Source organism: Erinaceus europaeus, chromosome 7 (genome assembly GCF_950295315.1).
Source record: "Erinaceus europaeus chromosome 7, mEriEur2.1, whole genome shotgun sequence".
Taxonomy (NCBI): Eukaryota; Metazoa; Chordata; class Mammalia; order Eulipotyphla; family Erinaceidae; genus Erinaceus; species Erinaceus europaeus.
This window is the reverse complement of record NC_080168.1, coordinates 42,703,781-42,731,603: the sequence shown is the minus strand read 5'-3', so window position 1 is coordinate 42,731,603 and position 27,823 is coordinate 42,703,781. Positions and strand designations below refer to the sequence as shown.

Here is a 27,823-nt window from a genome sequence, read left to right as displayed (position 1 = left end):
GTGCTGACAGTGGGGTCCCTCCTGCCCTGGCTAGGGGGATATGGGCATCCTTCACCACATAAGGAGGGGGTACTGTATCAGTAGCAGGTACACCCCTGGCTCTTAAGAATCAGTAGAATTTGACTGAGTCTGGAGTATTGCAGCAAAGTAGAAAGTTCTGGGTGGAGGGTGAGGGTAGATTTTCAGCTTCACTATAGAGGGATGGGGGTAGGGACACAGACCTTTGGTGCCTGGAATGGTGTTAATATACAATCCTATTAACTTAGAGTCTTCTAAATCGCTATTTAATCAACATGAAAGGGAGGAAAAAAAAAAGAGTCCAGGAGTCTAGGGCAGAGGGAAAGGGCAGTTAAGATGAGAGAAGTTGGAGGGCTGATAGGCAAGAAGGGGCGGTGTGCACTTTGGGGGGGTTTACCTAGGACAGACCAGGACTTGTTCCTCTGCTTCCAGACCAAGAGCTCAAGTGCCTGCTGTCCCTCCTTCTGTCTGCTCAGCACAGGTGGAGACTTGGAATCCAAAGATGGGCTCTCTCTTTTGGTCCCACCAGAGTGTGTCAGCCACTTGGGCCTTTGAACCTTATGGAGACTAGAAACTGGGATCCTGAGCTCCATAGAATCTCACACCACTTTGAGATTCCCTTCAGACTCTCAGTGGTGTAAGATGTCTAAAAATGAAAACATACACACACACACACACACACACACACACACACACCCCACAGTGGGACTATATCAAGTGTGTGACACCAGCTGGAACTCCAACAGAGTATTTATTGACAAGAATATGCATTACATTTCAAGTACACATATGTCAGAGCGATAAATGTTAGAAAACATGATAATATAGGCAGAGACAGATAGCATAATGGTTATGCAAAGAGCCTTTCATGTCTGAGGCTCCAAACTCCCAAGTTCAGTTCCTCACACTACCATAAACCAGAGCTGAGCAGTGTTCAGTGAAGAAAAGATTATAATGTCAAGATAGATGCAGCAGAGTCATTAAAGCCTAACTGTACATGCCATTGTCTGAGTGTCATCACATCAGGTATGTTCTTTTGACACCATGAGAAACACTGAGTTTAATCTAAGGTCCCTTTTGCACCATTCAAGATTCTAGGAGTGGCGCTGATTTCTGTCCGAGTATATGGATTCAGGCTTGTGGCCTTTCTAGTCTGGACCTAGTTATCCATTAGCTCGTGACTTCTTCCAGACCCCAACTTCAGAGGGCAGGGATTATTTATATCAAAGGAGAGCCTAAGAACTTGCACATAGGTCAGTAGGAAAAACAACAGGCTGGCCTGTTCTAAACAAGCAGCAGACAAAGGTAAAAATGAGGAATTTTAGAAATGGGTAAGAAGCAATATGAAATCAGGGGTCCCTAGAAGAGCCGGGGTCAAAGCTGGATTGCAACAGCCTGGTCTTAGCACACAGCTAGTGAAGCCAGTTCCTTTTTTCCTTCCTGCAGTACCCGGCAGAGATCAGGAAGTATGAGTACGACCCAAATTTCGCCATCCGTGGACTCCATTATGACGTGCAGCGGGTGAGTCTCTTCCCTGCTTCCTACCAGTGGCTTGCTATTTGGGGATGAATTGAACTCTTGGTGCCTTTCTCCACTGGTCATTGGTCAATTATAAATTAGTAGATTACAGATCGTGTTCTTTGGGGCTGCAGATTCGAGTTATCAAAACCATCTTTGGATCAGGTCATTCTGGGCCAGCAAGGGACGAATACATTCAGCTGCTGGGCCAGTTGCCCTTCCTGGTGTCTGCAGGAGGAGATGTTGCAGATGTGTTTTCTTTTTGCAGACAGCCCATTTCCTCAGTGAGTTTTCTGATGTTTTCCAGGAGCATGCTGTGGGCTTCCATGTGTTGCCTCCTAATGTCGGTAGCACTTACGACACCCCAGATGCTCCTTAAATATGCAGATGAGTCTGCACTATTTACATGTGCATGTGTTTCTGTTTCTGAAGGCAGTGCTGATGAAGATTGATGCCTTTCATTACATCCAGCTGGGCACTGTCTACAGGTAAGAGGAAGAGGAGGTGGGGCTGGGCAGTAGCATAGCGGGTTAAGTGCACATGGCGCTAAGTACAAGGACCAGCATACGGATCCCAGTTCGAGCCCCTGACTCCCTCACCTGCAGGGGGATTGCTTCACAAGTGGTGAAACTAGTCTGCAGGAGTCTTTCTGATCCCCCTCTGTCTTCCTCTCCTCTCTCGATTTCTCTGTCCTATCCAACGACAACAACAGCAGCAATAACAATAACAACAAAGCTAACAAAAATGGGAAGAAAATGGCCTCCAGGAGCAGTGGATTCATAGTGCAGGCACTGAGCCCCAGTGATAACCCTGGAGGTAAAGAAAAAGAGAGAGAGAGAGAGAGAAAGGAGGTAAGAGCAAATTCAGCCTCCTAGTGAATTTGGATTTATTGGACAGAGACAGTGAAAATAAATATTTATTTATTTGGTAGAGGCAGAGAGAAATCAATAGGGAAAGGGAGTTAGAGAAAGAGAGACACAGAGACACCTGTAGCACTGCTTTACTGCTTGTGAAGCTTCCTTTCTGTGGTGGGGAATGGGGACTTGAACCTGGGTCCGTGTGCATGGTAACATGTCCTCAGCCAGGTGTGCCACCACCTGGCCCCATATATCAATATTTTTTTAAAATGACACTGGAACCCAGAGGTATAAAGGGACTTTCCAAGGTAAACCCCTTAGTAATTAAGGGCACTGAGCCTTGAACCCCAGGCAGACTCATCCAGTCCTGGGCTCTTCCTGACCTGAGCCTTCCCAGTAGTTCTTCCCTGTAGCTGCTTCCTGCACAGCTGGACTGTGGACACTATCTTGCCATCCTTTGGCATTGGCCCTGCAGGACTCAGTTGTGAGGACATGTAGGTGCCTCCTAGAGGGAGCCCAGGCTTCTGAAGGGTAGGGCAGGCCAAGCAGGGCTGGAGGAATTCCTCATCTGGCTGACTTCTTTTTGCCTTTATATTTCCTGTCTAAGTGCAGGGCCTTGTGTGGACTTGACTTTAGCTTAGTTGCCTTTCAAGGTCACTGTGTGTCTGGGGCTAGGCAGGACGTGCTCTCATCTGACTCCTGGCTCTGAGACAAGGGGAAGCACTGCACCTCTTTGTTCTCAAAGGCCCTTTGGTGTCACAGGTTAATCAAGATCCAAGTCCTGGCTTTACCAACTATTAATATCTCCAAAAGTATTGAGAGGGTGGGGGCTGGGCTGTGGTGCACCTGGTTAAGTGCATACATTACAGTGTACAAAGGCCTGGGTTTGAGCCCCTGGCCCCCACCTGTAGGGGGGGAAGCTTCACAAGCAGTGAAGCAGGGCCGCAGGTGTCTCTCTGTCTCTCTCCTCTATCTCCCATCCCCTCTTTCTGGCTGTCTCTGTCCAATAAATAAAAATAATTTTTTAAAAAGTACTAAGAGGGTGGAGAATAAAGAAAGAAGAGAGGCTGAAATTACCTTCTCATTTAAGTTAAATACCAAAGAGCAATGATACATATTTTGTTGTTGTTTTGGATAAAGACAAGGAGACAGATAGAGTGAGAGACTACAGCACCAAAGCTTCCTTCAATGTGGTAGGGGCTGGGCATGAACCTGGGCCAAGTAACGGCAGAGCAGTACATTATCTCTCGGTGATTTGCTTTTGGGTGAGTTTGCCTTTTTTGTTTTTAAAAAAAGTGTGTGTGTGTGTGTGTGTGTGTGTGTGTGTGTGTAGGTGCACCTGGTAGAACACATGTGTTACAGTGTTCAGGGACTCAGGTTCAAGGCTTCAGTCCCCACCTTTGCAGAAGGGGGAGGGAGGCTTCAAGAGTGATGAAGCAGTACTGCAGGTGGTGGGGGCGCAGCAGGAAGCAGAGGTTGAAGAACTGGGCCTTAGATCCAGAAAGCCTGGTGTCAGGTCTGGGGCCACCACTTTCCTCTGTCTTCCTTGGACACAGTAATGACCATGTTCTGCCCCAGTTACTTCTGCTGGGAAATGGGAAGAATGATCATGCTTTCCTCGTAGGATGGCTGGCATTTCAGTGGGTGACTCTGCAGTTCCTCTCTGGCAGAGAGTAATGCCATGGTGTATGACTATTAGCTTTTGTGCTCTTGTTGCTGGAGGGAATGGCAGGAATAATAGTAGCAGTGGCTTCTTACCTGGTCTCTGTCATAGTTACCTGTGCTCCTGGGTTGGACAATCACAGCAGCTTGCAGAGGTCTGCACAAATCTTTGCTGCCTGTGGTTGAACTCTCTAACTATGCTGCCTTTGATTTCCCCCACACACAAACACCCACCCACCCAGAGGCCTCGGCGTTGTCCCGGATGAAGAGGTCATTGAGATGTACGAGGGATCCCATGTGCCATTGGAGCAGATGAGCGACTTCTATGGAAAGGTAATAAGGACTCAGTTATTGTGAGAACAACCTGTCCTTTTCCTTCTCAGAACTTGACTTGGCAGCTCTGAGGAGCCCGGGCCACCAGACTCATTGTTCTTTTGGACTTGACAAGGCAATTGGGCTTTTAATTTTTAAATTTTTTTTTTATTTATTTTCCATTTTGTTGCCATTTAAAAAATTTTTTTTGCTGTAGTTATTATTCTTGTCATTGATGTTGTTATTCGGTAGGACAGAGAGAAATTGAGAGAGGAGGGGGAGGTAGAGAGGGAGAGAGACAGAGACACCTGCAGTGAAGTAATTCCATGTTGGCCATCACCTCCTAGGTATGTCCTTAATTTCTAGATGGAGCCCTTGGAGATCTTTCGAGAGCCTGGTCAGCCTGTGTGAGACCCAGGCCCTCTTCTTGAGCCCTAGAAGGAACTACTGTTTTTCCAATTTTATGGGTCTCTTTGCTCCCAGAGTCCTCCCTGGTCTTAGGCACACATGGTCTTAGGAATGGCAGTGGACCCGCTCCTGAGATGTCCCTGTTTGCCTCTCTCCCTCCTGCCTGCCTGCAGAGCTCTCATGGCAACACCATGAAGCAGTTCATGGACATCTTCTCCCTGCCCGAGATGACCCTGCTGTCATGCGTGAACGAGTACTTCCTCAAGAACAACATCGACTACGAGCCCGTCCACCTGTACAAGGACGTCAAGGTGGTACCGCAGGGAGCCAGCCCCCCCCCCCCATTGGTTAGGTTTCTGTCTTTCGGGGTCTCTCCTATTTCTGGTTTATCCTGGAACTTGTGGGACGTTACATCAGAAGTGGGACTCAGTCATATCTGTTGAGAAGTGCAGGTGGCGCTTTGTGCCAGGATCTGGATTTCTAATTCTTTCTGCATCTGGCCAGAGGGGTGGGTCGGGGCACTTTGCAGGCATGGAGACTTCTCATAAGAGGCTACCCATTCCTGGCTCAAATCTCTGTCTCTACCTATTGAGGGGAAGGGGATGGGAGACACAGGACTTTAAGAGCCATGGAACACTCTCCTCTCACTCTTTTCCTCACCTCTAATTAAAAAAAAAAACACCCTCTTGAAATAGTTTAATCATGAAAGCTCTGAACCATAGCAATAACACTAGTATCAATTAAAAAAAAAAAGGGAAGCTGATTTGAACACTAATAATATGATAATTAACAAGTGATATTAGATAATATACTGTGATGTAATATACATATATGCATACATATGTTTTCATAATTAATCCTAGTATGTATATTATTCATTAGAATGTTATATTTATAAATGTAAAAAAATTGAGGCTGGTGAAATAGCTCAGTTGGATAGTTTGCTGCTTTGCCATGTACACAACCCTCAAGGTTTGACTCTAACCCTTACTGTTTTTGGATTATGTTGGTATTGGATTTTGTTTGGATTATGTTGGATTGAATTTAGGACTTTGGTGCCTTGGGCATGAGAATATATTTTTTGTTTTAGTATTTGTTTGTTTATGAGAAAGATAGGAAGAGAGAGAAAGAACCAGACATCACTATGGTACATGTGCTGCCAGGGATTGAACTCAGGACCTCATGCTTGAGAATCCAATGCTTTATCCACTGTGCCACCTCCTGGACCACAGCATGAAAATCTTTTTGCATAATCATTAGGCTATCTCTCCCCTGCATGTTCCCTCCCTTCCCCCACTGTATTGAAGGAAGCTTTGGTTCTGTGGCCTCTTTCTCTTCCTGTCTATCCAAAATTAAGAAAGAAAGAAAGAAACTTGACACCGATAAACACTGATAACTTTTCTCAAGGTCACACAGCTAGTGTGTGGCACATTCTGGATTTAAAGATAGGAAGCTTGACTCTGGCTTGTTCTTCACCATGACCTTGTGCTGCTGTGACCTTGACTTGAGCCTGGAGGGGATTGAGGTTGAGATTACATCCCAGAGCTGCTGACCCTGCCAGATTCTCCTTCTGCCACAGCCTTGCCTGCAGCCCTGTCAGGGCCCCCCCGGGACCCAGCCTGATCCCCCAAGTCACCTCCCCCATGTGATCCTTTTGACAGTTGTGAAGGAAATAGTCACTGCCACCATAGAAACTTAAGTTGTCCCCGAGGGCCGCCACCTGAGAGATCAGTTGAGCATTTGGATTTCCGGAAGCTCAGATTTCGTCAAGCGTTGGGGTTGCTGGGAAGTGTGACACTGGGATGAACTTGCGTTCCTTGTGCTGCTGCTCCGACCACCCTGGTATGCCTTGCTGATTAAGTGTGTGTCTCTTGGCAGGATGCCATTCGGGACGTCCACATCAAGGGCATCATGTACCGGGCAATCGAGGCAGATATCGGTACGTGGTCATTGTGGTCGTGAGGGCATTGCACTCACTTCTCTGTCATTGTGAGGTGGGGCCCTTTGCACTCCAGGAACTGGGCCTGCAGTGTCTCTTCTGAGCACAGAGCAGTGGCCTGGCCTCCTGTGTCTCAGGCCAACACATCCTGACTCCAGGGAAAGGGGCTGGCGGCTGCTGATGCCAGTTGCTTTTCCCCCAGACTGAGGAGGTTAGGCAAGGTCTTGCTTACTGACATACCAGACACCCCAGTAGTCACCTGAACCAGTGCCCAGACAGCGCCCTGACCCAGCTTCCTGACCTGGGCACCCATACAGCACCCTGGCCCAAGTTCCTGGGCACACATATAGCACCCTGAACTCATCTTCCTGGACGCCTGTACAGCACCCTGACTCCAGTTCTGGGCACCCATACAGCACCCTGAACTCAGCTTCCTGGGCACTCATATAGCACCCTGACCCCAGCTTCCTGGGCACCCATTCAGCACCCTGAGCTGAGCTTCCCTAAAACTTCTCTGGCCCCTGGTGTCCCAGCCACCACTGTCCCCCCCATCCCCTTCAGTAAGTACCCATGAACTTCACACTTGGTCCACATGCGCACTTCTCTCTCCTCTTAGAAAAGTACATCTGCTACGCCGAGCAGACCCGTGCAGTGTTGGCCAAGCTGGCTGATCATGGCAAGAAGATGTTTCTCATCACCAACAGTCCCAGCAGCTTTGTGTAAGTGCTCCAGCATTTCTTGGTGAACTTCCAACTCACTTCCTATATCCGTTTGTTATAAAAGACAGTCGGGGGGCTGTCTCACACACCTGAGAAGCTGGGTTTAAGCTCTGGCACCACATGGGCTCAGTCTCCTCTGATGCTCCAAGCTAAGTGGGGTTGGGCCTGGTTAGTACTTGGGTGAGAGAGTCTGAAGTTTTCCAGGTTCATCTAGCTTGATATATAGAAAGAAAGGGAGGGAGGAGGGAAAGAAACATAAGTTATGCAAATAGACTTTCATACCTGAGGCTCCAAGGTTCCAGGTTTAATCCCCTGTAAGTTGGGGCTGAGCAGTGTTCTGGAAAAAGAGATGGGGGTGGTGATGGTGTGCATGGATAGGAGGGGAGGAGGACAGGGGTGGGGATGGGAAGGGAGGAAGGGTGAAACCACTGGTTTTTATACTAGGACTTCTGGCCTGATTTCTGGTCTTACTAATTCTCAGTTTGCATTTTCCAAGAGACCTGAAAGTGATCATACCAGCTAACTTTTTGTTGAACATTTCATAAGTACTTACGTACATTTTGTCATTTGTGTCTCACAACTTCTGTAGTAAGTACTATTCTTTCTGTTGGCTTCATAAAGAGAAAACAAAGAGCTGAGTGGTGGCGCACCTGGTTGAGCACACATGTTACAATGTACAAAGACCTAGGTTCAACCCCCCCCCCCCCAGGCTTTGTGAGTGGTGAAACAGTGTTACAGGTGTCTTTCTGTCTCTCTCCCTCTCTGTCACCCTCTTTCTTCTTGATTTCTGGCTGTCTGTCCAATGAAGAAATAAAGATTAAAAAAAAACTTTTAAAAAAGTGAGAGAAAACAAGGGCTCAGGGTGGCCAAGGGAGCTGCTTAAGATGATTCCACGAGCTGGAAGGACAGTCAGGAGCCAATTAAAAAAAAATTTTTTTTGTAACTTTTATTTATTTATTTTCCCTTTTGTTGCTCTTGTTGTCTTTTTATTGTTGTTGTAGTTATTATTGTTGTTATTAATGTCGTCCTTGTTAGATAGGACAGAAAGAAATGGAGAGAGGAGGGGAAAACAGAGACGGGGAGAGAAAGACAGACACCTGCACACCTGCTTCACTGCCTGTGAAGCAACTCCCTTGCAGGTGGGGAGCTGGGGGCTTGAACCAGGATCCTTATGCCAGTCCTTGCACTTTGTGCCACATGCGCTTAACCCACTGTGCTACCGTCCGACTCCCAGGAGCCAATTTAATGAATTCCATGGATGGCACTGGGGGAGTTCTGGATGACTGAGTAGTCCTGTCATTCCTCTCCTCTCTTGTGTCTTTCCCTTGCTTCTTTATCTCTCTTTTTAAAATAAAGATTGAAAAAAAAAGCATCTCGGAGGCCACTCAGCAATATATGTGAGGCCCTGAGCTTGTTCCTGGTTATATATATATATATATATATATATATATATATATATATATATATATATATAATGTTGGGGAACTGGGTGGTGATGTACTTGGTAAAGAGCTCAAGAACCCGGGTTAAATCCTGGCCCCCATTTGTGGGGGAGTAGGGGAGAGCCTCATGAGTGGTGAAGCTGTGCTGCAGGTACCTCTCTGTTTCCCACTTCCCTTTCAATTTCTCTCTGTTTCTATCCCAAAGAAAGAAACGATATATATATATATTTCTTAAAGTTGGACATTTGAAAGAAATAGCCTCTTGTGTGATAGACTAACCATCTGACATGTTGCCATGTTGCTTGCTCTAGGGACAAAGGCATGAGGTATATTGTGGGAAAGGACTGGCGGGACCTGTTTGATGTGGTCATCGTTCAGGCTGAGAAGCCCAGCTTCTTCAACGACAAGCGGAGGTGAGTGAGAGCTTTCTGGGAGACCAGCTTCTAGTCATATGCTGCTGGGAGCAAAGAAGGTTTAGTGTATCTTGGTTCAGTCCAGTTTTAGAAACCAGTTTCTGAGGTTTTTTTTTTTTTTTTTTTAAGGTAAACATAGAGTAAAAGAGACCATAGCACCAAAGCTTCCTTCAGTGGGCTTGAACTTTGGTCACCCACATGACAATAGCTCTAGACTTTTTTTTTCTTAATGGGAAATTAATGGTTTACAGTCAGTAGTAAAATAAATTACAGTAGTTTGTACATGTGTAACATTTCTTAGTTTTCCACAGAACAATTCAAACCCCACTAGGACCTCGCGTCTTCCAGGACCTGAATCCTCTCCCCTACCCCAGAGTCTTTGACTTTGGTGCAATACACCAACTCTAGTCCAAGCTCTGTTTAGTGTTTTCCTCCTGATCTTATTTTCCAACATCAATCTATGAGTGAGATCATCCCATATTCTTCCTTCTCTTTCTGGCTGCTCTCTCTTAACATGATTTGTTCAAGCTCCATCCAAGATAAGGTAAGGAAGGTGAATTTATAATTTTATTTTTATTTTTATTTGTTCCCTTTTGTTGCCCTTGTTTTTTTTTTATTGTTGTAGTTATTATTGATGTCGTCGTTGTTGGATAGGACAGAGAGAAATAGAGAGAGGAGAGGAAGACAGAGAGGGGGAGAGAAAGATAGACACCTGCAGACCTGCTTCACTGCTTGTGAAGTGACTCCCCTGCAGGTGGGGAGCCAGGGACTTGAACCGAAAATTTATAATTTTTAATTTTTAGTAGCTGAGTAGTAATCTATTGAGCTCTAGACTTTTAACTCAGTTCTTAAAAAAAATTTTTTTTTATTATTATCTTTATTTATTGGATAGAGACAGAAATCGAGAGGGAAGGGAGAGATAGAGAGGAAGAAAAATACCTGCAACACAGCTTCACCACCCGCAAAGTTTTCCCCCTGTAGGTGGGGACCATGGACTCAAACCTGGGTCCTTGTGTGCTCAACCAGGTGCACCACCAACCTGCCCCCCTTCACTGCACCGCCTCCCGAACCTCATCAACCTGCCCCCCCGTCAACCCAGCTCTTGCAAGGAGGGTGAGGTTTGCACATAGCAGAGAGCATGCATTTGTTGAAGCCACGCTTAGGTCAAGCTACATCAGCCCTGTGAGGCGGGCTCTTTAAGAAAATCATGGCAGCAGTGAAAAACTCAGGTGTCAAACAGTAGATGAGATATTCCAGGTACATTACGGTGCATAGCCAAACAGCAGTAATAGTGAACCACCTGATGGGTGTCTCTCTAAACAGAGCTCTGCTCAGTGCACTTGGCATTGCCTTTGGAGTTGGCAAGATGCCCCTGTAACACAGGTGTAGCATCAGGTGGCGTCTGTTCCCACCAGGATTTATATAATGTTTCCACTGCTGATGTTAGTGGAGTCAGCAGTGGGCTGTTTGGGGTTGTGACAGTGGAGGTGGGGGGTGTTATGCTTTGAGTGGGTGGGGCTGATGGGTCTTTTATTTATTTGTTGCCCATGTTTATTGTCATCGTTGTTATTGTGGTTGTGATTGCTGTCGTTGTTGGATAGGACAAAGAGAAATGGAGAGAGGAGGGGAAAACAGAGGGGGAGAGAAAGATAGACACCTGCAGACCTGCTTTACCACTTGTGAAGTGAACCCCCTGCAGGTGGGGAGTCGGGGGCTCAAACTGGGATTCTGAAGCTGGTCCTTGCACTTTGCGCCATGTGTGCTTAACCCGCTGAGCCTCTGCCTGGCTCCTGACTTACTTTTTTTTTTTTTTTTTTTTATGTTTTACATTCAACAGTAAATACAATAGTTTGTACATGCATAACATTCCCCAGATTCCCATATAACAATACAACCCCCACTATGTCATTCATCATCTTTCATGGACCTGTATTCTCCCCACCCACCCACCCACCCCAGAGTCTTTTACTTTGGTGTAATACTCCAATTTCATTTCAGGTTCAACTTGTATTTTCTTTTCTAATCTTGTTTTTCAACTTCGGCCTGAGAGTGAGATCATCCCGTATTCATCCTTCTGTTTCTGACTTATTTCACTCAACATGAGTTTTTCAAGGTCCATCCAAGATCGGCTGAAAACAGTGAAGTCACCATTTTTTACAGCTGAGTAGTATTCCATTGTGTATATATACCACAACTTGCTCAGCCACTCATCTGTTGTTGGACACCTGGGTTGCTTCCAGGTTTTGGCTATTACAAATTGTGCTGCCAAGAACATATGTGTACACAGATCTTTTTGGATGGATGTGTTGGGTTCCTTAGGATATATCCCCAGGAGAGGAATTGCAGGGTCATAGGGTAGGTCCATTTCTAGCCTTCTGAGAGTTCTCCAGACTGTTCTCCACAGAGGTTGGACCAATTGACATTCCCACCAGCAGTGCAGGAGGGTTCCTTTGACCCCACACCCTCTCCAGCATTTGCTGCTGTTACATTTTCTGATGTGTGACATTCTCACAGGAGTGAAGTGATATCTCATTGTTGTCTTGATTTGCATTTCTCTGACAATCAGAGACTTGGAGCATTTTTTCATGTGTTTCTCGGCCTTTTGGATCTCTTCTGTGGTGAATATTCTGTCCAAGTCCTCCCCCCATTTTTGGATGGGGTTATTTGTTGTCTTGTTGTTGAGTCTGGCAAGCTCTTTATATATGTTGGTTATTAAACTCTTATCTGATGTATGGCATGTAAAGATCTTCTCCCATTCTGTGAGGGGTCTCTTAGTTTGGGTAGTGGTTTCTTTTGCTGTGAAGAAGCTTTTTAATTTGATGTAGTCCCATAGGTTTATACTTGCCTTAGTCTTCCTTGTAATTGGATTCGTTTCATTGAAAATGTCTTTAAAATTTATGCGGAAAAAAGTTCTGCCAATATTTTCCTCTAAGTATCTGATAGTTTCTGGTCTAACATCCAAGTCCTTGATCCACTTGGAATTTACTTTTGTATTTGGTGAAATACAGTGATTCAGTTTCATTCTTCTGCATGTTTCAACCCATTGTTTCCAACACCATTTGTTGAAGAGACTCTGCTTTCCCCATGTAGTAGTCTGGGCCCCTTTGTCAAAGATTAGATGTCCATAAGTATGGGGCCTCATTTCTGGGCTCTCAATTCTATTCCACTGGTCAGTGTGTCTGTTCATGTTCCCGTACCAAGCAGTTTTGATGACAATGGCCCTATAATACAGTTTGAAATCTGGGAGTGTGATGCCTCCGGTTCTGTTCTTTTTTCTCAAGATTGTTTTGGCACTTCTAGGTCTTTTCTGGTTCCAGATAAACATTTGTAGCATTTTTTCTATTCTCCTAAAAAATGTGCTTGGGATCTTGATGGGGATAACACTAAATTTGTAGATGGCTCTGGGTAATATATTCATTTTGATGATGTTAATTCTTCCAACCCATGAACATGGAATATCTTTCCACTTCTTTGTGTCTTTTTCAATTTCTTTGAGTAGTGACTCATAATTTTCAGTATACAAGTCTTTCACTTCTTTGGTTAGGTTTACTCCTAGATATTTTGTTGTTTTTGTTGCTATAGAAAAAGGAACTGATTTCTGGATTTCAATTTCTTCTAACTTAGTGTTTGCATAGAGGAATGCCACTGACTTTTGAATGTTAATTTTATAGCCTGACACATTACTGTATTGCCTGATGATTTCCAAAAGCTTCTTGCTGGATTCCTTAGGTTTTTCCATGTATACTATCATGTCATCTGCAAATAAGGAGAGTTTGACTTCTTCTCTTCCAATCTGTATGCCTTTAATTCCTTGCTCCTGCCTGATTGCTATGGCAAGAACTTCCAACACTATGTTGAATAGTAATGGTGATAGTGGGCAGCCCTGTCTAGTACCTGATCTGAAGGGAAATGCTTCCAGTTTTTCACCATCGAGTATGATGTTGGCTGTAGGTTTGCTATATATAGACTCCACTATCTTCAGGAATTTTCCATCTATTCCCATTTTTTGTAGTGTTTTGATCATAAAGGGATGTTGTATTTTGTCATAGGCTTTCTCTGCATCTATTGATATGACCATGTGGTTTTTGGTCTTGCTTTTGTTGATGTGGTGGATCACATTGATTGACTTACGTATATTAAACCAACCTTGCATGCCTGGGATAAACCCCACTTGGTCATGATGAACAATCTTTTTGATATACTGCTGTATCCGGTTGGCTAGAATTTTGTTCAATATTTTCGCATCTATGTTCATCAGAGATATTGGTCTGTAGTTTTCTTTTTTGGTTGTGTCCCTGTCTGCTTTTGGTATCAGGGTGATGTTGGCTTCATAGATGCTGGCAGGGAGTATTCCAGTGTCTTCAATCTTCTGGAAGACTTTTAAAAGTAGAGGTATTAGTTCTTCTTTGAAAGTTTTGTAGAATTCATTTTTAAAACCATCTGGTCCAGGACTTTTATTTTTGGGAAGATTTTTGATAACTGTTTCAATTTCATTAGCTGTGATGGTCCTGTTCATGTTAACCACTTCCTCTTTACTTAGTTTTGGAAGTTGGTAGGTATCTAGGAAATCATTCATTTCTTCCAGGTTCTCTAGCTTGGTGGCATATAGTTGTTCATAGAAGCCTCGCATGATATGTTGAATTTCTGCAATGTCTGTTGTGATATCTCCTCTTTCATTTAGTATCCCATTTATTTGGGTCTTCTCCCTTTTTTATTTTGTGAGTCTGGCTAAAGGTTTGTCGATTTTGTTTACTCTTTCGAAGAACCAACATTTACTTTCATTGATCTTTTGTATGGTTTCCCTATTCTCAATGTTATTTATTTCTGCCCTAACTTTAGTGATTTCTGTCCTTCTGGTTGTTTTAGGATTCCTTTGTTGTTCTTCTTCTAGGTCTTTAAGATGTGCAATCAGGCTGTTTATTTGTGCCTTTTCTTGTTTCCTAATGTGTGCTTGTATAGCTATGAACTTCCCTCTTAGGACTGCTTTAGCTGTGTCCCAAATATTTTGATAGCTTGTGTCTTCATTTTCATTGAACTCTCGAAACATTTTGATTTCTTCCTTGATTTCCTCTTTGACCCAGAAGTTGTTAAGAAGTGTACTGTTGAGCTTCCACATTTTGGGACTGTTACTAGTCTTTTGTTTATTGTTAAGTGTTAGTTTAATTCCACTGTGGTCTGAGAAGATGCTTGGGATGATTTCAGTGCTCTTGAATAGGCTGATGCTGTCTTTGTGGCCTAACATATGGTCTAACCTTGAGAATGATCCATGTGGATTTGAGTAAAATGTGTATTCCAGTTTCTTGGGATGAATGACTCTGCAAATGTCCAATAGTTCTAGTTTATCTATCTCTTCATTTAGCTCCCTTATGTCTTTACTGATTTTCTTCCTGGATGATCTGTCAAGTTGAGATAGTGGGGTGTTGAAGTCCCCTACTATGATTGTGTTACTGTTAATATATTGCTGTAGCTCTTTCAGTAGAAGTTTGATGTATTTAGATGGCTTCTTATTGGGTGCATAGATGTTAATAATTATTAAGTCCTCTTGATTGACTGATCCTCTGAGCATTAAGTAGTGTCCATTCCTATCTTTTTTAATCTTATCTATTTTAAAGTCTATCATGTCAGTTATGAGAATAGCTGTTCCTGCCCTTTTTTGTGGGCCATTGGCTTGTATGATAGTTTTCCATCCTTTCACTTTAAGTCTGTGTTTGTCTTGTTGAGTTAGGTGAGTTTCCTGTAGACAACATATTGTTGGGTTGTGTTTTCTGATCCATCTTCCTACTCTGTGTCTTTTAATAGGTGAATTCAGGCCATTGACATTTATTGATGTCAAAGATTGAAGATATTTTAACGCCATTCTTGAAGAGTTTTAGAGTGTTTTGATATATGTCCTATTTGTAGTGGTCTGGTTGTTTATAGGAGACCTTTCAGAACTTCTTTCATGGCAGGCTTGGTGATGGTTGCTTCCTTCAACTGTTGCTTGTCTGAGAAGGTTTTGATGCTTCCATCTAGTCTGAATGACAGTCTAGCAGGATATAGTATTCTTGGTTGAAAGCCTTTCTCATTGAGCACTCGATAGATATCTTGCCATTCTCTTCTGGCCTGTAGTGTTTGTATGGAGAAGTCTGCTGCTAATCTTATGGGTTTTCCTTTGTAGGTGACTCTTTGTTTTTCTCTTGCAGCCTTGAGGATCCTTTCTTTATCCTTATTCCTTTCCAATCTAAGTATGACATGTCTTGGTGTCTTTAGGTCTGGGTTAATTCTTTAGGTTTGGGACCCTCTGGGCTTCTTGAATCTTTATGTCTTTGGTGTTGTCTAGACGAGAAATTTTCAGCTATTATGGCCTGGAGAATGCTTTCTTCCTCTCCTTCTCTTTCTTCCTCTGGTAAGCCAATAATGCATATATTGTTTCTTTTGAAGTCATCCCATAGGACTCTGTTGTTGTTTTCAGCATCTCTTAATCTCTTTTTGAGATCTCTTACTTCTTTTTTAGTTGTCTCTAATTCATCCTCAATCTTGCTAATTCTGTCTTCAGCCTCATAGATTCTATTCTCTCTGCCCTCTACTGCTTTCTGGAGTTCATCTATTTTGTTGCCCTGCTCTGATACTGTTTTAGCTTATTCAGCTAGCTGCCTTCTTAGCTCAGTGATTTCAGCTTTCAGCTCTCTAATAACCATGAGATAATTAGAATTTTCGTCCATATTCTCATTTGTTGTTCCTGCATTTCTGATTACAATTTTTTCAAATTCTTTACTCACTCCTGTTATTATTTCCTTAGCTAATGTTTGGATGTTGAACTCGTTGTTTTGTGCTTCACCCTCGGAAGGACTTTTAGCTGGACTCTTGTCCTGGTTCGAGTCTCCAATATTTTTTCTTGTTGTTTTAACCATTTTATATATTATGTTATGAGTTCCCTTTATCAGTACTTTTCAAATTATTGATCACTATTGCCTGGATTGACTTGTGTCTAAGTAATTTAATAAAGGGTTTACCGTGGTAGAAGTTAACAGTTTTTTCAATCCCTGAGTTGGAGTTCAGTGGTGTAAAAGCCTTTTTTTTTTTCCCCTGTAGGCTATGGGAGCGTGAGGGCTTTTAAACTATCAATAGGCTTCTTGGCTTAATCACTGACTCCTGACCAAGAGATAAAGCAGGGTGTGGCAGAGATAATCCAGTGGTTATGCAAAGAGACTTTCACAGCCCCTCAGCTATGCCAAGGAGGTATAGGTCTTCTCCTGAGTTTGCCGGTTAGATCTCTGTCCCCTGGTGTCCCTCCCTGTTACTGCTCCAGATTCTGAGGGTAGTAGCAATGGAGACTCAGAGTTGCACTTGGTGAGTCTCTGGGGAGTCCTTTCCTCCCTTCAGCTGTCCCCTTGTTGTGGAGCAGACTGGAGGTGGTGTCTCCACTGATTAACTGTTGAACTGTTAGCAGTCACTTAATCTCTCCTTAGGCCCCTCTCTCCTCTCTGTCACCAGCCATGCGTGTTTGTACTCACGGGTGATTTACTGGGTTTCTGTGGTCATTCTAGTCCTGTCTTGTTTCGGTCCGGGTGGTCTCCTTTGGTATTCCTAGTTGATCCGGGAGAGGAGAGGAGAGGAGAGAAAGCGATCTGCTGCTCGTAGCTCCGCCTCCAGAACAGGAACTGTTCCCTGACTTACTTTTTTAAAAAATTTTTTATTTATTTTGTTACCACCAGGGTTATTAATGGAACTTCTTGCCTACACAACACATTCTCTGATCCTGGTGGCTATTTTTTACTTTTTTTGGTTTTCTTTTCTTTCTTTATTTGATAGGGCAGAGGGAAACAGGGGGAGAGGGAAGAAGAGGAGAGAGACACCTACAGTACTTGCTGAAGCAAGTACTTCACCACTCATGAAGCTTCCCCCATAGGGGAGGAGCAAGGGCTTGAACCCAGGTTCTTGAATATGTTCAAACAGGTGTGCCACTGCCTGCCCCCCCCCCCCATACCCAACTTTTGAAAGACCTTTTGTGCTGTATTTTATCTCCTCTGCAGCTACAAACCAGGCCACCTCCCCCCCCCCCCCCACTCCACTGGGTACTTTCAGTGAGTGGAACATAGCTCCCTGAGGTTGCCGTTGGGTGGATTCACTTCCTCTTGGGATCTTAGATTCCTTTTTCCCAAATGTCACAGTGACTTCTGGAAGGTTATGCCAGCCCTTAAGCCTTGTATGCAGACTGAGAATTCAGGAGAATGAAAAGAAAGCAAGAGCTCTGATCAGAAGCACCTGCAAACTTGCTGCTTGTCACTGACAAAACCCCGCCCCCTGGGTTTTCTTACTGGAGTCTTGGGTATGGCCTGGAGAAAAAGGGTCCTCTCCTTTGTCACACATAGACACATGTGGTGCAGAAATAAGCTTACCTCATACAGCCACTAGAAATGATGTATTAGAAAAAGAAAAGCAGGGGGTTGGGCGGTAGCACAGTGGGTTAAGCGAGTGGTGCAAAGCGTAAGGACTGGCATAAGGATCCCGGTTCGAGCCCCCGGCTCCCCACCTGCAGGGGAGTCCCTTCACAGGCGGTGAATCAGGTGTGCAGATGTCTATCTTTCTCTCCCCCTCTCTGTTTTCCCCTCCTCTCTCAATTTCTTTCTGTCCTATCTAACAAGAACATCAATGGCAACAATGAACAATAATGACAACATCGAGGGTAACAACAAGGTTATTAAAATGGGAAAAAATGGTCTGTCTCCAGGAGCAGTGGATTTGTGGTGCAGGCACCAAGCCTCAGCGATAAACCTGGAGGCAAACAAAAGTAAATAAAGAAAAAGAAAAGCAAAAATTTTAACTCAGCTAATTTAGTTTTTAAATATATTTTATTTATTTTGCATAGAGGCAGAAGTTGAGAGAGAAGGGAGAGATAGAAATGGGGAGGGAGAGTGGAAGAGAGACACCTGCCAACACTGCTTCATCACTTACTTGTTTTTATTAGGGCACTGTGCATCTCTGGCTTATTGTGGTGCAAGAGATTGAATGTGTGACTTCAGAGCCTCAGGCATGAAAGTCTTTTTGCATGATCATTCGTTATCTTTCCTGCCCAGAAAAATATTTATTCACTTATTTATTGGGTAAGACAGAGAAATTGAGAGGACAAGGGGAAATAGAAAAGGACAGTGAAAGAGAGACACCCACAGTCTGCTTCACCCCTGCAGGTAGGGACCAGGTGCTTGTACCCGGGACCTTGTGTATGGTAATGTGTGTGCTCAACTGGGTGTAACACCACCTGGCCTCCTCAAGGAAGAAAATCTATTGCTCAGTATAAACAAAATCTTCATTTTACATTCAAGAAAAAGAGAAAGGTGACATATATGTAGAGTGATCTTCTGAAATGTTATGTGTTTATACCTGGGTAATTTCCTTTTTCTTCATTTCCCAGAACCTCTCCCCCCCCCCCCGCCAAAAGAACCCCCACCTTTATTTATTGAATAGAGACAGCCAGAAACCAAGAAGATATGGGGAGATAGAGAGGGAGAGAGAACAAAAGACACCTGAAGACCTGCTTCACCACTTGCAAAGCTTTTCCCCTGCAGGTGGGGACTGGGGGGCTAGAACCAGGGTCTTTGCTTATTTTAACATGTGCACTCAGCCAGGTGCACCACCACCTGGCCCCTGAATTTATATTTTATATTATAATTTACATTTCCACATTTATATTTATATTTGTAAGCCATGAATTTACATTTTTTAAACTATGAATTTATATTTATATTGGCACACAATCCAAGTAAGTGTTACCTTAAAAAATAGTGGTGGGGGGGAGAGAAACAAACTCTGCATATTTTAGATTGGTTGAGGAGTGAAGTCCCTTAATCTCTTCATTCCCATTTTCCACCATAAAATACCATGCTTGGTTCTCTGACCTATTTTCTACCAAATTCCTAGTCACCAAACTGGATTAACATGCTAAGGCAGTATTTCTACAAGTTTCCTTCCTTCCTTCCTTCCTTCCTTCCTTCCTTCCTTCCTTCCTTCCTTCCTTCCTTCCTTCTTTTTTTTTTTTTACCACCCTTGAAACATTTTCTGCACATTTAAATAAATCTGGGAAATCTGGGTTCAAGAGAGTTGCTTTCCAGGAGTTTTCCTGAGCCATCAGGAACTTTCTAAGAGGGATTTGTGCAGCACGTAGTATTTTTCTAAATTGGTTTGGTCCTGGAATTCTTATTTTCTACACTGTATACAATGGGGCATGGGGTCTGGAGTGTGGGGTAAGTTCACTTGGCCTTGGGTCATGGAGGTGGAGGCCTGTTTTGGGGGCTTTCTCAGGTGTGGGGAGCTTCTTCCTGTTCCCCACGAGTATCTGGGGGTGTGCACAGAGCAGGCAGCCATGCTAACCTCACATGTTGTAATGTCTCTCATTTCTGTTGTTAGACCTTTCCGAAAGGTGAATGAGAAAGGTGTCTTACTCTGGGATAAAATCCACAAGTTGCAGAAGGGCCAGATTTACAAGCAGGTACTTCCCAACCGACCAGTTGGTCCTTTTTCCTTGCTTTGTGGTCAGTGGTTAAAGGGCATAGCTGCCATCTGTGGAGTTCCTCAAGTCCCGGGCACCTTTCTCAGTGCTCTGTGGGGACGATGCTGCTTCTAATTCAGTGGCAGAACCTAAGCTTGAATTAATGTGCTATATCTCAATTAACTGTATTTTGACTCATATACATTTGATGGATGGTCACCTTTAAGATGCCAGTTGTAAACTTTGGACATGTCTTTTTAAAAATTAATTAATTAATTAAAATATTTATTTATTCCCTTTTGTTGCCCTTGTTTTTTTATTGTTGTTGGGTAGGACAGAGATAAATGGAGAGAGGAGGGGAAGACAGAGAAAGGGAGAGAAAGGTAGACACCTGCAGACCTGCTTCACCACTTGTGAAGTGACTCATCCGCAGGTGGGGAGCTAGGGGCTTGAACCAGGATCCTTACGCCGGTCCTTGCACATTGCGTTACCTGCATTTAACCCACTGTGCTACTGCCCAGCTCCCTGGACATGTCTTTTAAAGAGACATCTAATTACATGGCATAGTGCCCACTAAAATGTTGCATATATAGTATTAATATATTTTGGTATTATATAACACTTGAAAATGTTAGATGAAATGATTGAATTGATGACTCTTTGCTGTCTACTTAATACCGATACATTCCGGGTTATATAAGAAGCTGCTAGATGTAGCACTAAGTATGTTTTCCAGACCTTGAGAAATTAGCTTTGATAGAGCTATTTCCCTTCTCTAAAGTAACCTAAGGAAATTATTAAGATGTAGCGGACACCAGGCTACAAGAATGTTTACCACAAAACTGCTTAAAAATAGCTCACAAAGGAAACAATAATCAGATAAAATTACAGTATTTCCCAGCTACTGAAACTACATGGCAGATTAATATTGGATACAGAAAGATGCTCAGAGCATGTTAACTTAAAAAATTTCATTTATTTTGTAGAGAAGCAGAGATAAATTGAGTGGGAAGAGGAAAGTAGAGAGGGGAGAGACAGAGAGAGAGAGAGAGAGAGAGAGAGAGAGACCTGCAGACCTGCTTCACTGCTTGTGAAGTTTTCTCCCTGAAGATGAGTACTGGGGGCTTAAACCTGGGTCCTTTGCACACTGTAATGTATGTGCTCTACCAGGTGCATCACTTTCCGGCCCCAAGAATGTTAACTTTAAAGAGAGGTGGGTGCACTCTTGATTCTTTCTGAAAAGTACATTTGACAGAGGAAAGATTGAAATGTGGTCATCTTTATAGGTTGCGATCTAAAGCAAATAATAGTAACTGAAACACTCTTAAAGTCGATTTGGAAACCTAGATGACTTGCGCCCTGAGTTTGGGAGGTCTCCTTCCTCTGTTTTAAGCATCCTTCTCTCATTGCAGGGCAATCTCTATGAGTTTTTGAAGCTGACTGGCTGGAGAGGATCTAAGGTGCTGTACTTTGGTGATCACATATACAGCGACCTGGCGGTGAGGAGCACCCCCCCCCACACACACACACACCCCTTCTTGTTCTCTGTGGGACATGGAGTCCCCCTTATTAAGGGACTTCTCTTAGGATTGAGACCATTTTCCTACTATATAAAAATGAGCCGTGGGCCCTATATTTTAGACAGTTAAAAAAAAAAACACTTTATTTGGTGGGACAGAGAGAAATTGAGAGGGAAGAGGGACAGAGGGAGGGAAAGAGAGACCTGCAGACTTGAGTCCCCACTCATGCAGCTTCTCCCCCTGCAGCTGGGGACTTGAACCCAAGGCCTTGCAAATGGTAATGTGTGTGTTCAGTCAGGTGGCGCCACTGCATGGCCATGTCCCCATTCCTAGTATGGTAGAGCAGAATCAGTGGGGAAGAAATTATAGAAGCCAGACTATCCACCTTCTGTACCCCATAATGATCCTGGGTCCATACTCCCAGAGGGATAAAGAAGCTATTGGGGGTGGGGGGGGATGGGATACAGAGTCCTGGTGGTGGGAATTGTGTGGAATCGTACCCCTCTTATCCTATGGTCTTGTCGATATTTCCATTTTATAAATAAACTAAAAAAAAAAAATCAGTTTCTGAAAAGGAAGGGGAATCAGCAGTTCACTCAGGCCCATCTCCTGTTTGCACAAAAACTAGGTGCCTGTCTTCTCCCTTTGTTGTTACTCACAAGGAACACATGGCAGCGTCAGCTCTGCCAGCCAGTTTCTTCTCGAGGCTACATGAAAACGACCCCTTTCATTTCCCCTTGGATTGACTAGATGAGTCTCACAGGCCTTGAATTAGGAACAAATTCATAACCTGTCCTGGGTTGTACTAGGTGAGGATCTTCCTTGCATCCCTGTGCAATGGATTTATGCATCTAGGCGAGAGGTTTTCAGGTGATCCAGGGCTAGATTCCAAGTCTAAATGGAGCACAGCATCAGTGGCACCAAGTATGCACTTGTGGCCGCCTTCCAGGCTCTTCCACTGTGGTTGTGTCTGAATATTCTGGCCATGCTGGATCTGCTTTAGTCTCTGTGCACAAGTCCGTCCCTCTGTGCACATCTGTGAAAGCTATGAGCTCTTTTGGGCTTTGCGACGGCACCTTCCAGGAAGAGCTTGAGCCCCAGGGAGCCCTCAAGGCAACCTTCTGATGGTGGCAGGGAGACAGGGTGGGTCCCAGGACCCAGGTGACTCCATTACATGCTCTTGGTCAGTCAGCCCTGCCCACAGGGGTGAGGCCTCATAAATTCAGAGTGAGAAGACTGAGGTTTATGCCCAAGCTCTGCTGTGTTTGTGGTGTGACCTGGAGCACATCCCTGAAACCTTGACATTTTCATCTCTAAGAGTGAAATGTGGTTGGGGCCGGGGAGATGACATAATGGGTCTGCAAATGACTTTCATGCTGGAGTCTCTGAGCTTCCAGGTTCAATTCCCTGCTACAATTGTGCCATAAGCCAGAGCTGAGCTGTACTCTGGTAAAAACAAACAAACAAAAAACAACAACAAAAAACAAAACAAAATCCTTCTGCATCCCACAATGACCTTGGGTCCATACTCCCAGAGGTTAAAAAATAGGAAAGCTATCAGGGGAGGGTAGGGGATGGTAGGTCTGGTGGTGGGAATTGTGTGGAGTTGTACCCCTCTTATCCTATGGTTTTGTCAGTGTTTCCTTTTTATAAATAAAAAAGTGAATAGAAAAAGAAATAGGTAAAATAAAAAGGAGATGATGTATAGAGGGGCCTAGGGAGGTGACTCTGTGGTATTGCACATGCCTTTCATGCTTGAGGCCCTGGGTTCGATCCCTGACACACATGAGAATAAATAAATAAATAGTAAATAAAAATCGGGCCAGGGAGGCAGCTCACATATATGCATGCAGAAGACCTGGGGTCCCTACCCTGCCACCAGGCACCAGGTGGTGGCACACTTGTTTGAGCGCACATGTTACAATGCACAAGGACCCTGGGTTTGAGCCCCTGGTCCCCACCTGTAGGGAGAAGGCTTCACGAGTGGTGAAGCAGGGCTGTGGGTGTCTCTCTGTCTATCTGCCTCTCTATCTCCCTCATCCCTCTCTAATTCTGGCTGTCTCTATCTAATAATTAAAGATAATTTTAAGAAATTAAAAAAAACAACCTGGCACCATATTAAACAAAAATAAAGTATACATGCATAAGTGCCTTGTGAAGTGGAGACAATAGGTCTTGCCAGCAGGCTGTGGGCACTCGCCCAATACCTAGGGTCTGTCATGGAGTCTGTGGCTCCTGATAGTGGAACTGACATGCTCACCTCTTGAGGCATGAGATGCACGGTCCTGTGAGTTGAGGCAAATTTGCATATGGGATTCTGCTGATGTGAAGTTGTTCTAGTGTGGCCCCCATGGCTTCAGAAACTTGTTAGAAATGCAGGCTCTCAGGGGGGCCGGGCGGTGGTGTACCAGCTTAAGCTCATATAAAACAAAGTGCCAGGATCCCAGTTTGAGCCTCCAGCTCCACACCTGCACGGGGGTCGCTTCACAAGCGGTGAAGCAGGTCTGCAGGTGTCTCTTTCTCTTTCCCTCTCTATTTCTCTCTGTCCTATCCAATAAAATGAAAAAATGACCACCAGGAGCAGTGGATTCATAGTGCAGGCATTCAAGTCCCAGCAATAACTCTGGAGGCAAAAAAAAAAACAAAAACAAAAACAAAAAAAACTTTCAGGCCTCTCCTCAGACCTGCAGAGCTAGTAACTTTTGGGAACAGGGCCCAGCCACCTGTGTCCACACAGATGTGTGAGCAGGATCATACTGGATTCGTTTGAGAAGGGTTTGATAGAATTCACCAGTGAGCCCTTTGGCCTGAGCTTTTCATTGCTGGGAAATTTTTTTTTTTCAGTTTCTATTTTATTTGATAGAGCAGAGAGAAATTGAGAGAGGAGGGGAGATAGAGAGAGCGAGCGATAACCTGCAGCACTGCTTCACCACCTGTGAAACTTACCTCCTTAAACAACAGGGCAACAAATGGGAAAAAAATAGCCTCCAGGAACTGTGGATTTGTAGTGCAGGCACTGAGCCCCAGCAATAGCCCTGGAGACAAAAGAAAAAAGAAAAAAAAAAAAAGAAACTTCCCTTCTGCAGGTGGGGAGCGGGGGGCTCGAACCTGGTCCTTACACATGGTAATGTGCTCAACTGGGTAAGCCACCGCCGCCTGACTCACTGGGAGATTTTCAATTACTAATTCAATCGTCTCACTGGCTAGAGGTCTGTTCTCATATTCTGTTTATTTATGACCTAATCTTGTTCGGTCCTGTTCTTCCAGGTACTTACCTGTTTGATCTAGGTTTTCCACAGTAGTAGTCTTAAAAATCTTTTCGGGGCGGGGGTCGGGTGGTAGCAAAGCCGGTTAAGCACACATGGCACGAAGCAAGGACTGGCACAGGGATTCCAGTTTGAGCCCCCGGCCTCCCACCTGCAGGGGCCGTCGCTTCACAGGAGGTGAAGCTGGTCTGCAGGTGTCTATCTTTCTCTCCCCCCTCTGTCTTCCCCTCCTCTCTCTATTTCCTCTCTCTCTCCTATCCAACAACAATGACAGTAACAATAACAACAACAATAGCAATAATAATTCTTCTAGCGTTTGCCCTTCTTCCGTAGCCAGTCAACAGGTCAGGTTGAAAGCTGTCAGGAGCTGCTTGTTGCTGGCTTTGAAAGTGACTGGGATCCATGTGGATTCAGTCGGCTAGGAAGGATCGTCAGTTTCCCCAATGAATGGGTACTCACGGGATGCACCACGAGAAGGTCGATCCAATGCATCCCATTGCAATAATAATGATGATAAACAACAAGGGCAACAAAGGGGAAAAAATGGCTTCCAGGAGCAGTGGATTCATAGTGCAGGCACCGAGCCCAGCAATAACCTGGAGGGGAAAAATAAATAAATAAAATAAAATCTTTTTTACTTCTATGGAATCAGTAATGTCACCACTTAACATTTATGAGTTTAGTAATTTGAGGCTTTTCTCTGTTTTCTGTTCTTAGTCAAGCTAAGGGCTCATCAAGTTTGTGGATTATTTATTAATTTTTTTTTTTTTAGAACCCTTTTGGTTTTGTTGAATTTTCTTTATTTGCAGTTTTCTTTCTTTAATTTTTTTTTCTCCAACCTTCATTTCCTTTGTTGCACTATTTAGTTTGTTCATTTCCTTATTCCCTAAGGTGCAAAGCTGGAGTTAAGACCTGCCTTCTTTTTTTAGTGTAAAGATAATTGCTACAGATTTCCTTCTTAGCAGTGTGTTCAATTTCCTTCTTATGCCATACATATCCTATAATTTTGGCTTATTGTGTTGGGGTCAGTAGTGGTGCACCTAATTATAGTGTGTACATATTACAATGCGCATTACATATTACATATTACGGGGCTTGGGTTCGAGTCCCTGGTCCCCACCTGCAGGAGGAAAGCTTTGCAAATGTGAAGCAGTGTTACAGGTCTCTCTTTCTCTCCACCCCCCTTCACCCCCCTACCCTATACCCTCTCAATTTCTGGCTGCCTCTATCGTAAAGAAAATAAAAAAAGAAGTCTCAAGATATTTTCTTTTTTCCTATATATTTTCTCCTTTAACCACCAGTTACTTTATTTCCATGCTTTATTATTTTATTTTTATTTTTAAAATGGAAATATTGACAATACTGTAGGATAAGAGGGGTACATTTCCACACAATACCCGCCCTCAGAGCTCTGTATCCAATGCCCCCCTTCTGATAGCTTCCCTATTTCCACGTTTTTATGAAGTTTCCAGTTTTTCCTCCTCCTGAGTTCTAGTTTCACTCCTTATGATCAGCAAAGATACTTATAATGCTTGTGATGTTTTCAAAATCGTCAAGGCCACTACTGCCTTGTCTGTTTAGTTGCTTGTTGTCCTGTCTGGACTTTCCATGAGGGGGGCCTAGCAAATAGAAGAACTGGACACGTGTTTGCCACATGAGAATAAGAGGGGCCACTTAGGGGCCATTGTGAGTACCTTAGGTTTTCCAGGACATAACTGATACGAGGCCTTCTGGCCTGTTGTCAAACAGGTGGGGTTACAGTGTTTGCAATCGTCTATGTCTTGGGTCATTCCAAGCCTGTGACTATGATTCCTTCTAGTCCCCAAGACTGGGTACACAGTAGGCGCTCCTTCTTGGGATCCACTGAATTTAGGTTGAGCCTGGTTGTTGTTTTATAGACCGTGGTTAATGACTCCAGGCCCTGTGGTTCACAGCAGTTATTTCTAGAACAGAAACTTGCTTGGGGGTGGGCTGGTCAAACACTGGGGCCAGACTGGTTTTAATGAAATAGAATTTGTTGAATTGACTCAGTTAATAACTAACCATTATAGCAAAATAGTAGTTCAGTGAATGCCTCTCAAGTCTGGACAAGGCAATGAAGTGATTGCAATTCCCTTGAGGTTAATGCTGCTTTTTTTTTCTTGTCACCTCTCTGTGGGCAGGATTTGACCCTGAAGCATGGCTGGCGGACTGGTGCCATCATCCCGGAGTTAAGATCGGAGCTCAAGATCATGAACACGGAGCAGTACATTCAAACCATGACCTGGCTGCAGACCTTGACCGGGCTCTTAGAGCAGATGCAGGTTGTTTTTGTTTTGTTTTTTAATATTTATTTATTTTCTCTTTTGTTGCCCTTGTTTTATTGTTGTGGTTATTATTGTAGTTATTGATGTCGTTGTTGGATAGGACAGAGAGAAATGGAGAGAGGAGGGGAAGACAGAGAGGGGTAGAGAAAGATAAACACATGTAGACCTGCTTCACTCTCTGTGAAGCGACTCCCCTGCAGGTGGGGAGCCGGGGCTTGAACCAGGATCTTTATGTCGGTCGTTGTGCTTGGCGCCACCTGCACTTAACCCGCTGTGCTACTGCCTGACTCCTTTTTTTTTTTTTTTTTTTTAAGTTTTTCCTCATGTTGCCTTGAAATCTGAAGCTAGTCCATACATCAGAGTTATTTCAAATGTTCTCTGACTGGGATTACGAGGCACGGGGCTTAGGTGATCCTTGGGAAACTGTAGAATACTTACTGGCTTTTACGTTTCCCCTAAAAAGGTTTTGCCATTTTACCTGAAGAGACCTTTAAAGATGCCCCCCTCCCCACTCTACCCCCCCCCATAGCCATTTGGTGAAACAGTGATGTGGAATCCTTGAAAATGCAGGTAATCCTGTTTGTGTTTCTTTGTCAGTGAAAATCCTGTGTTCTCACTCCTTCCTTACTCATCTTTTCCTTTCTGTAACTTGCATAGCCAGTTTCAGTTTCCTCCTCCTCCTCCTCTGCCTCCCCCTCCTCCTCCTTCCTCCTCCTCCTCCTTCTTCCTCCTCCTCCTTCTTCTTCCTCCTCCTCCTCCTCCTCCTTCTTCCTCCTCCTCCTCCTTTTTGCCCCCAGGGTTATCACTCGGGCATCACTTGGGCTCGGTGTCTGCACTACAATACACTGTTCCTGAAGGCTATTTTTTCCCTTTTGTTGCCCTTGTATTGTTGTTGTATTGTTGTTGGATAGGACAGAGAGAAATCTAGAGAGGCGGGGAAGACAGAGAGGGGGAGAGAAAGATAGACACCTGCAGACC

General features: G+C 44.1%; 1 protein-coding gene across 2 annotated transcripts in view; it reads left to right on the top strand.

Annotated features, from left to right (window-relative positions):
- NT5DC3 (5'-nucleotidase domain containing 3) overlaps positions 1–27,823 on the top strand; it is an 80,705-nt gene that overhangs the window by 39,775 nt on the left and 13,107 nt on the right. The window contains exons 1-11 of one of the 2 annotated variants that reach the window (XM_016190327.2): positions 1,303–1,323; positions 1,465–1,539; positions 1,969–2,024; positions 4,298–4,388; positions 4,949–5,086; positions 6,654–6,714; positions 7,331–7,433; positions 9,187–9,288; positions 19,672–19,753; positions 21,166–21,252; positions 26,702–26,842. In XM_016190327.2, coding sequence (XP_016045813.1) covers positions 1,978–2,024; positions 4,298–4,388; positions 4,949–5,086; positions 6,654–6,714; positions 7,331–7,433; positions 9,187–9,288; positions 19,672–19,753; positions 21,166–21,252; positions 26,702–26,842 — 852 coding nt within the window. In that variant the 5' untranslated portion in view covers positions 1,303–1,323; positions 1,465–1,539; positions 1,969–1,977. Of the gene's footprint in view, positions 1–1,302; positions 1,324–1,464; positions 1,540–1,968; positions 2,025–4,297; positions 4,389–4,948; positions 5,087–6,653; positions 6,715–7,330; positions 7,434–9,186; positions 9,289–19,671; positions 19,754–21,165; positions 21,253–26,701; positions 26,843–27,823 lie in introns of those variants that run through there. The other variant, XM_007527921.3, reaches the window with a different exon arrangement.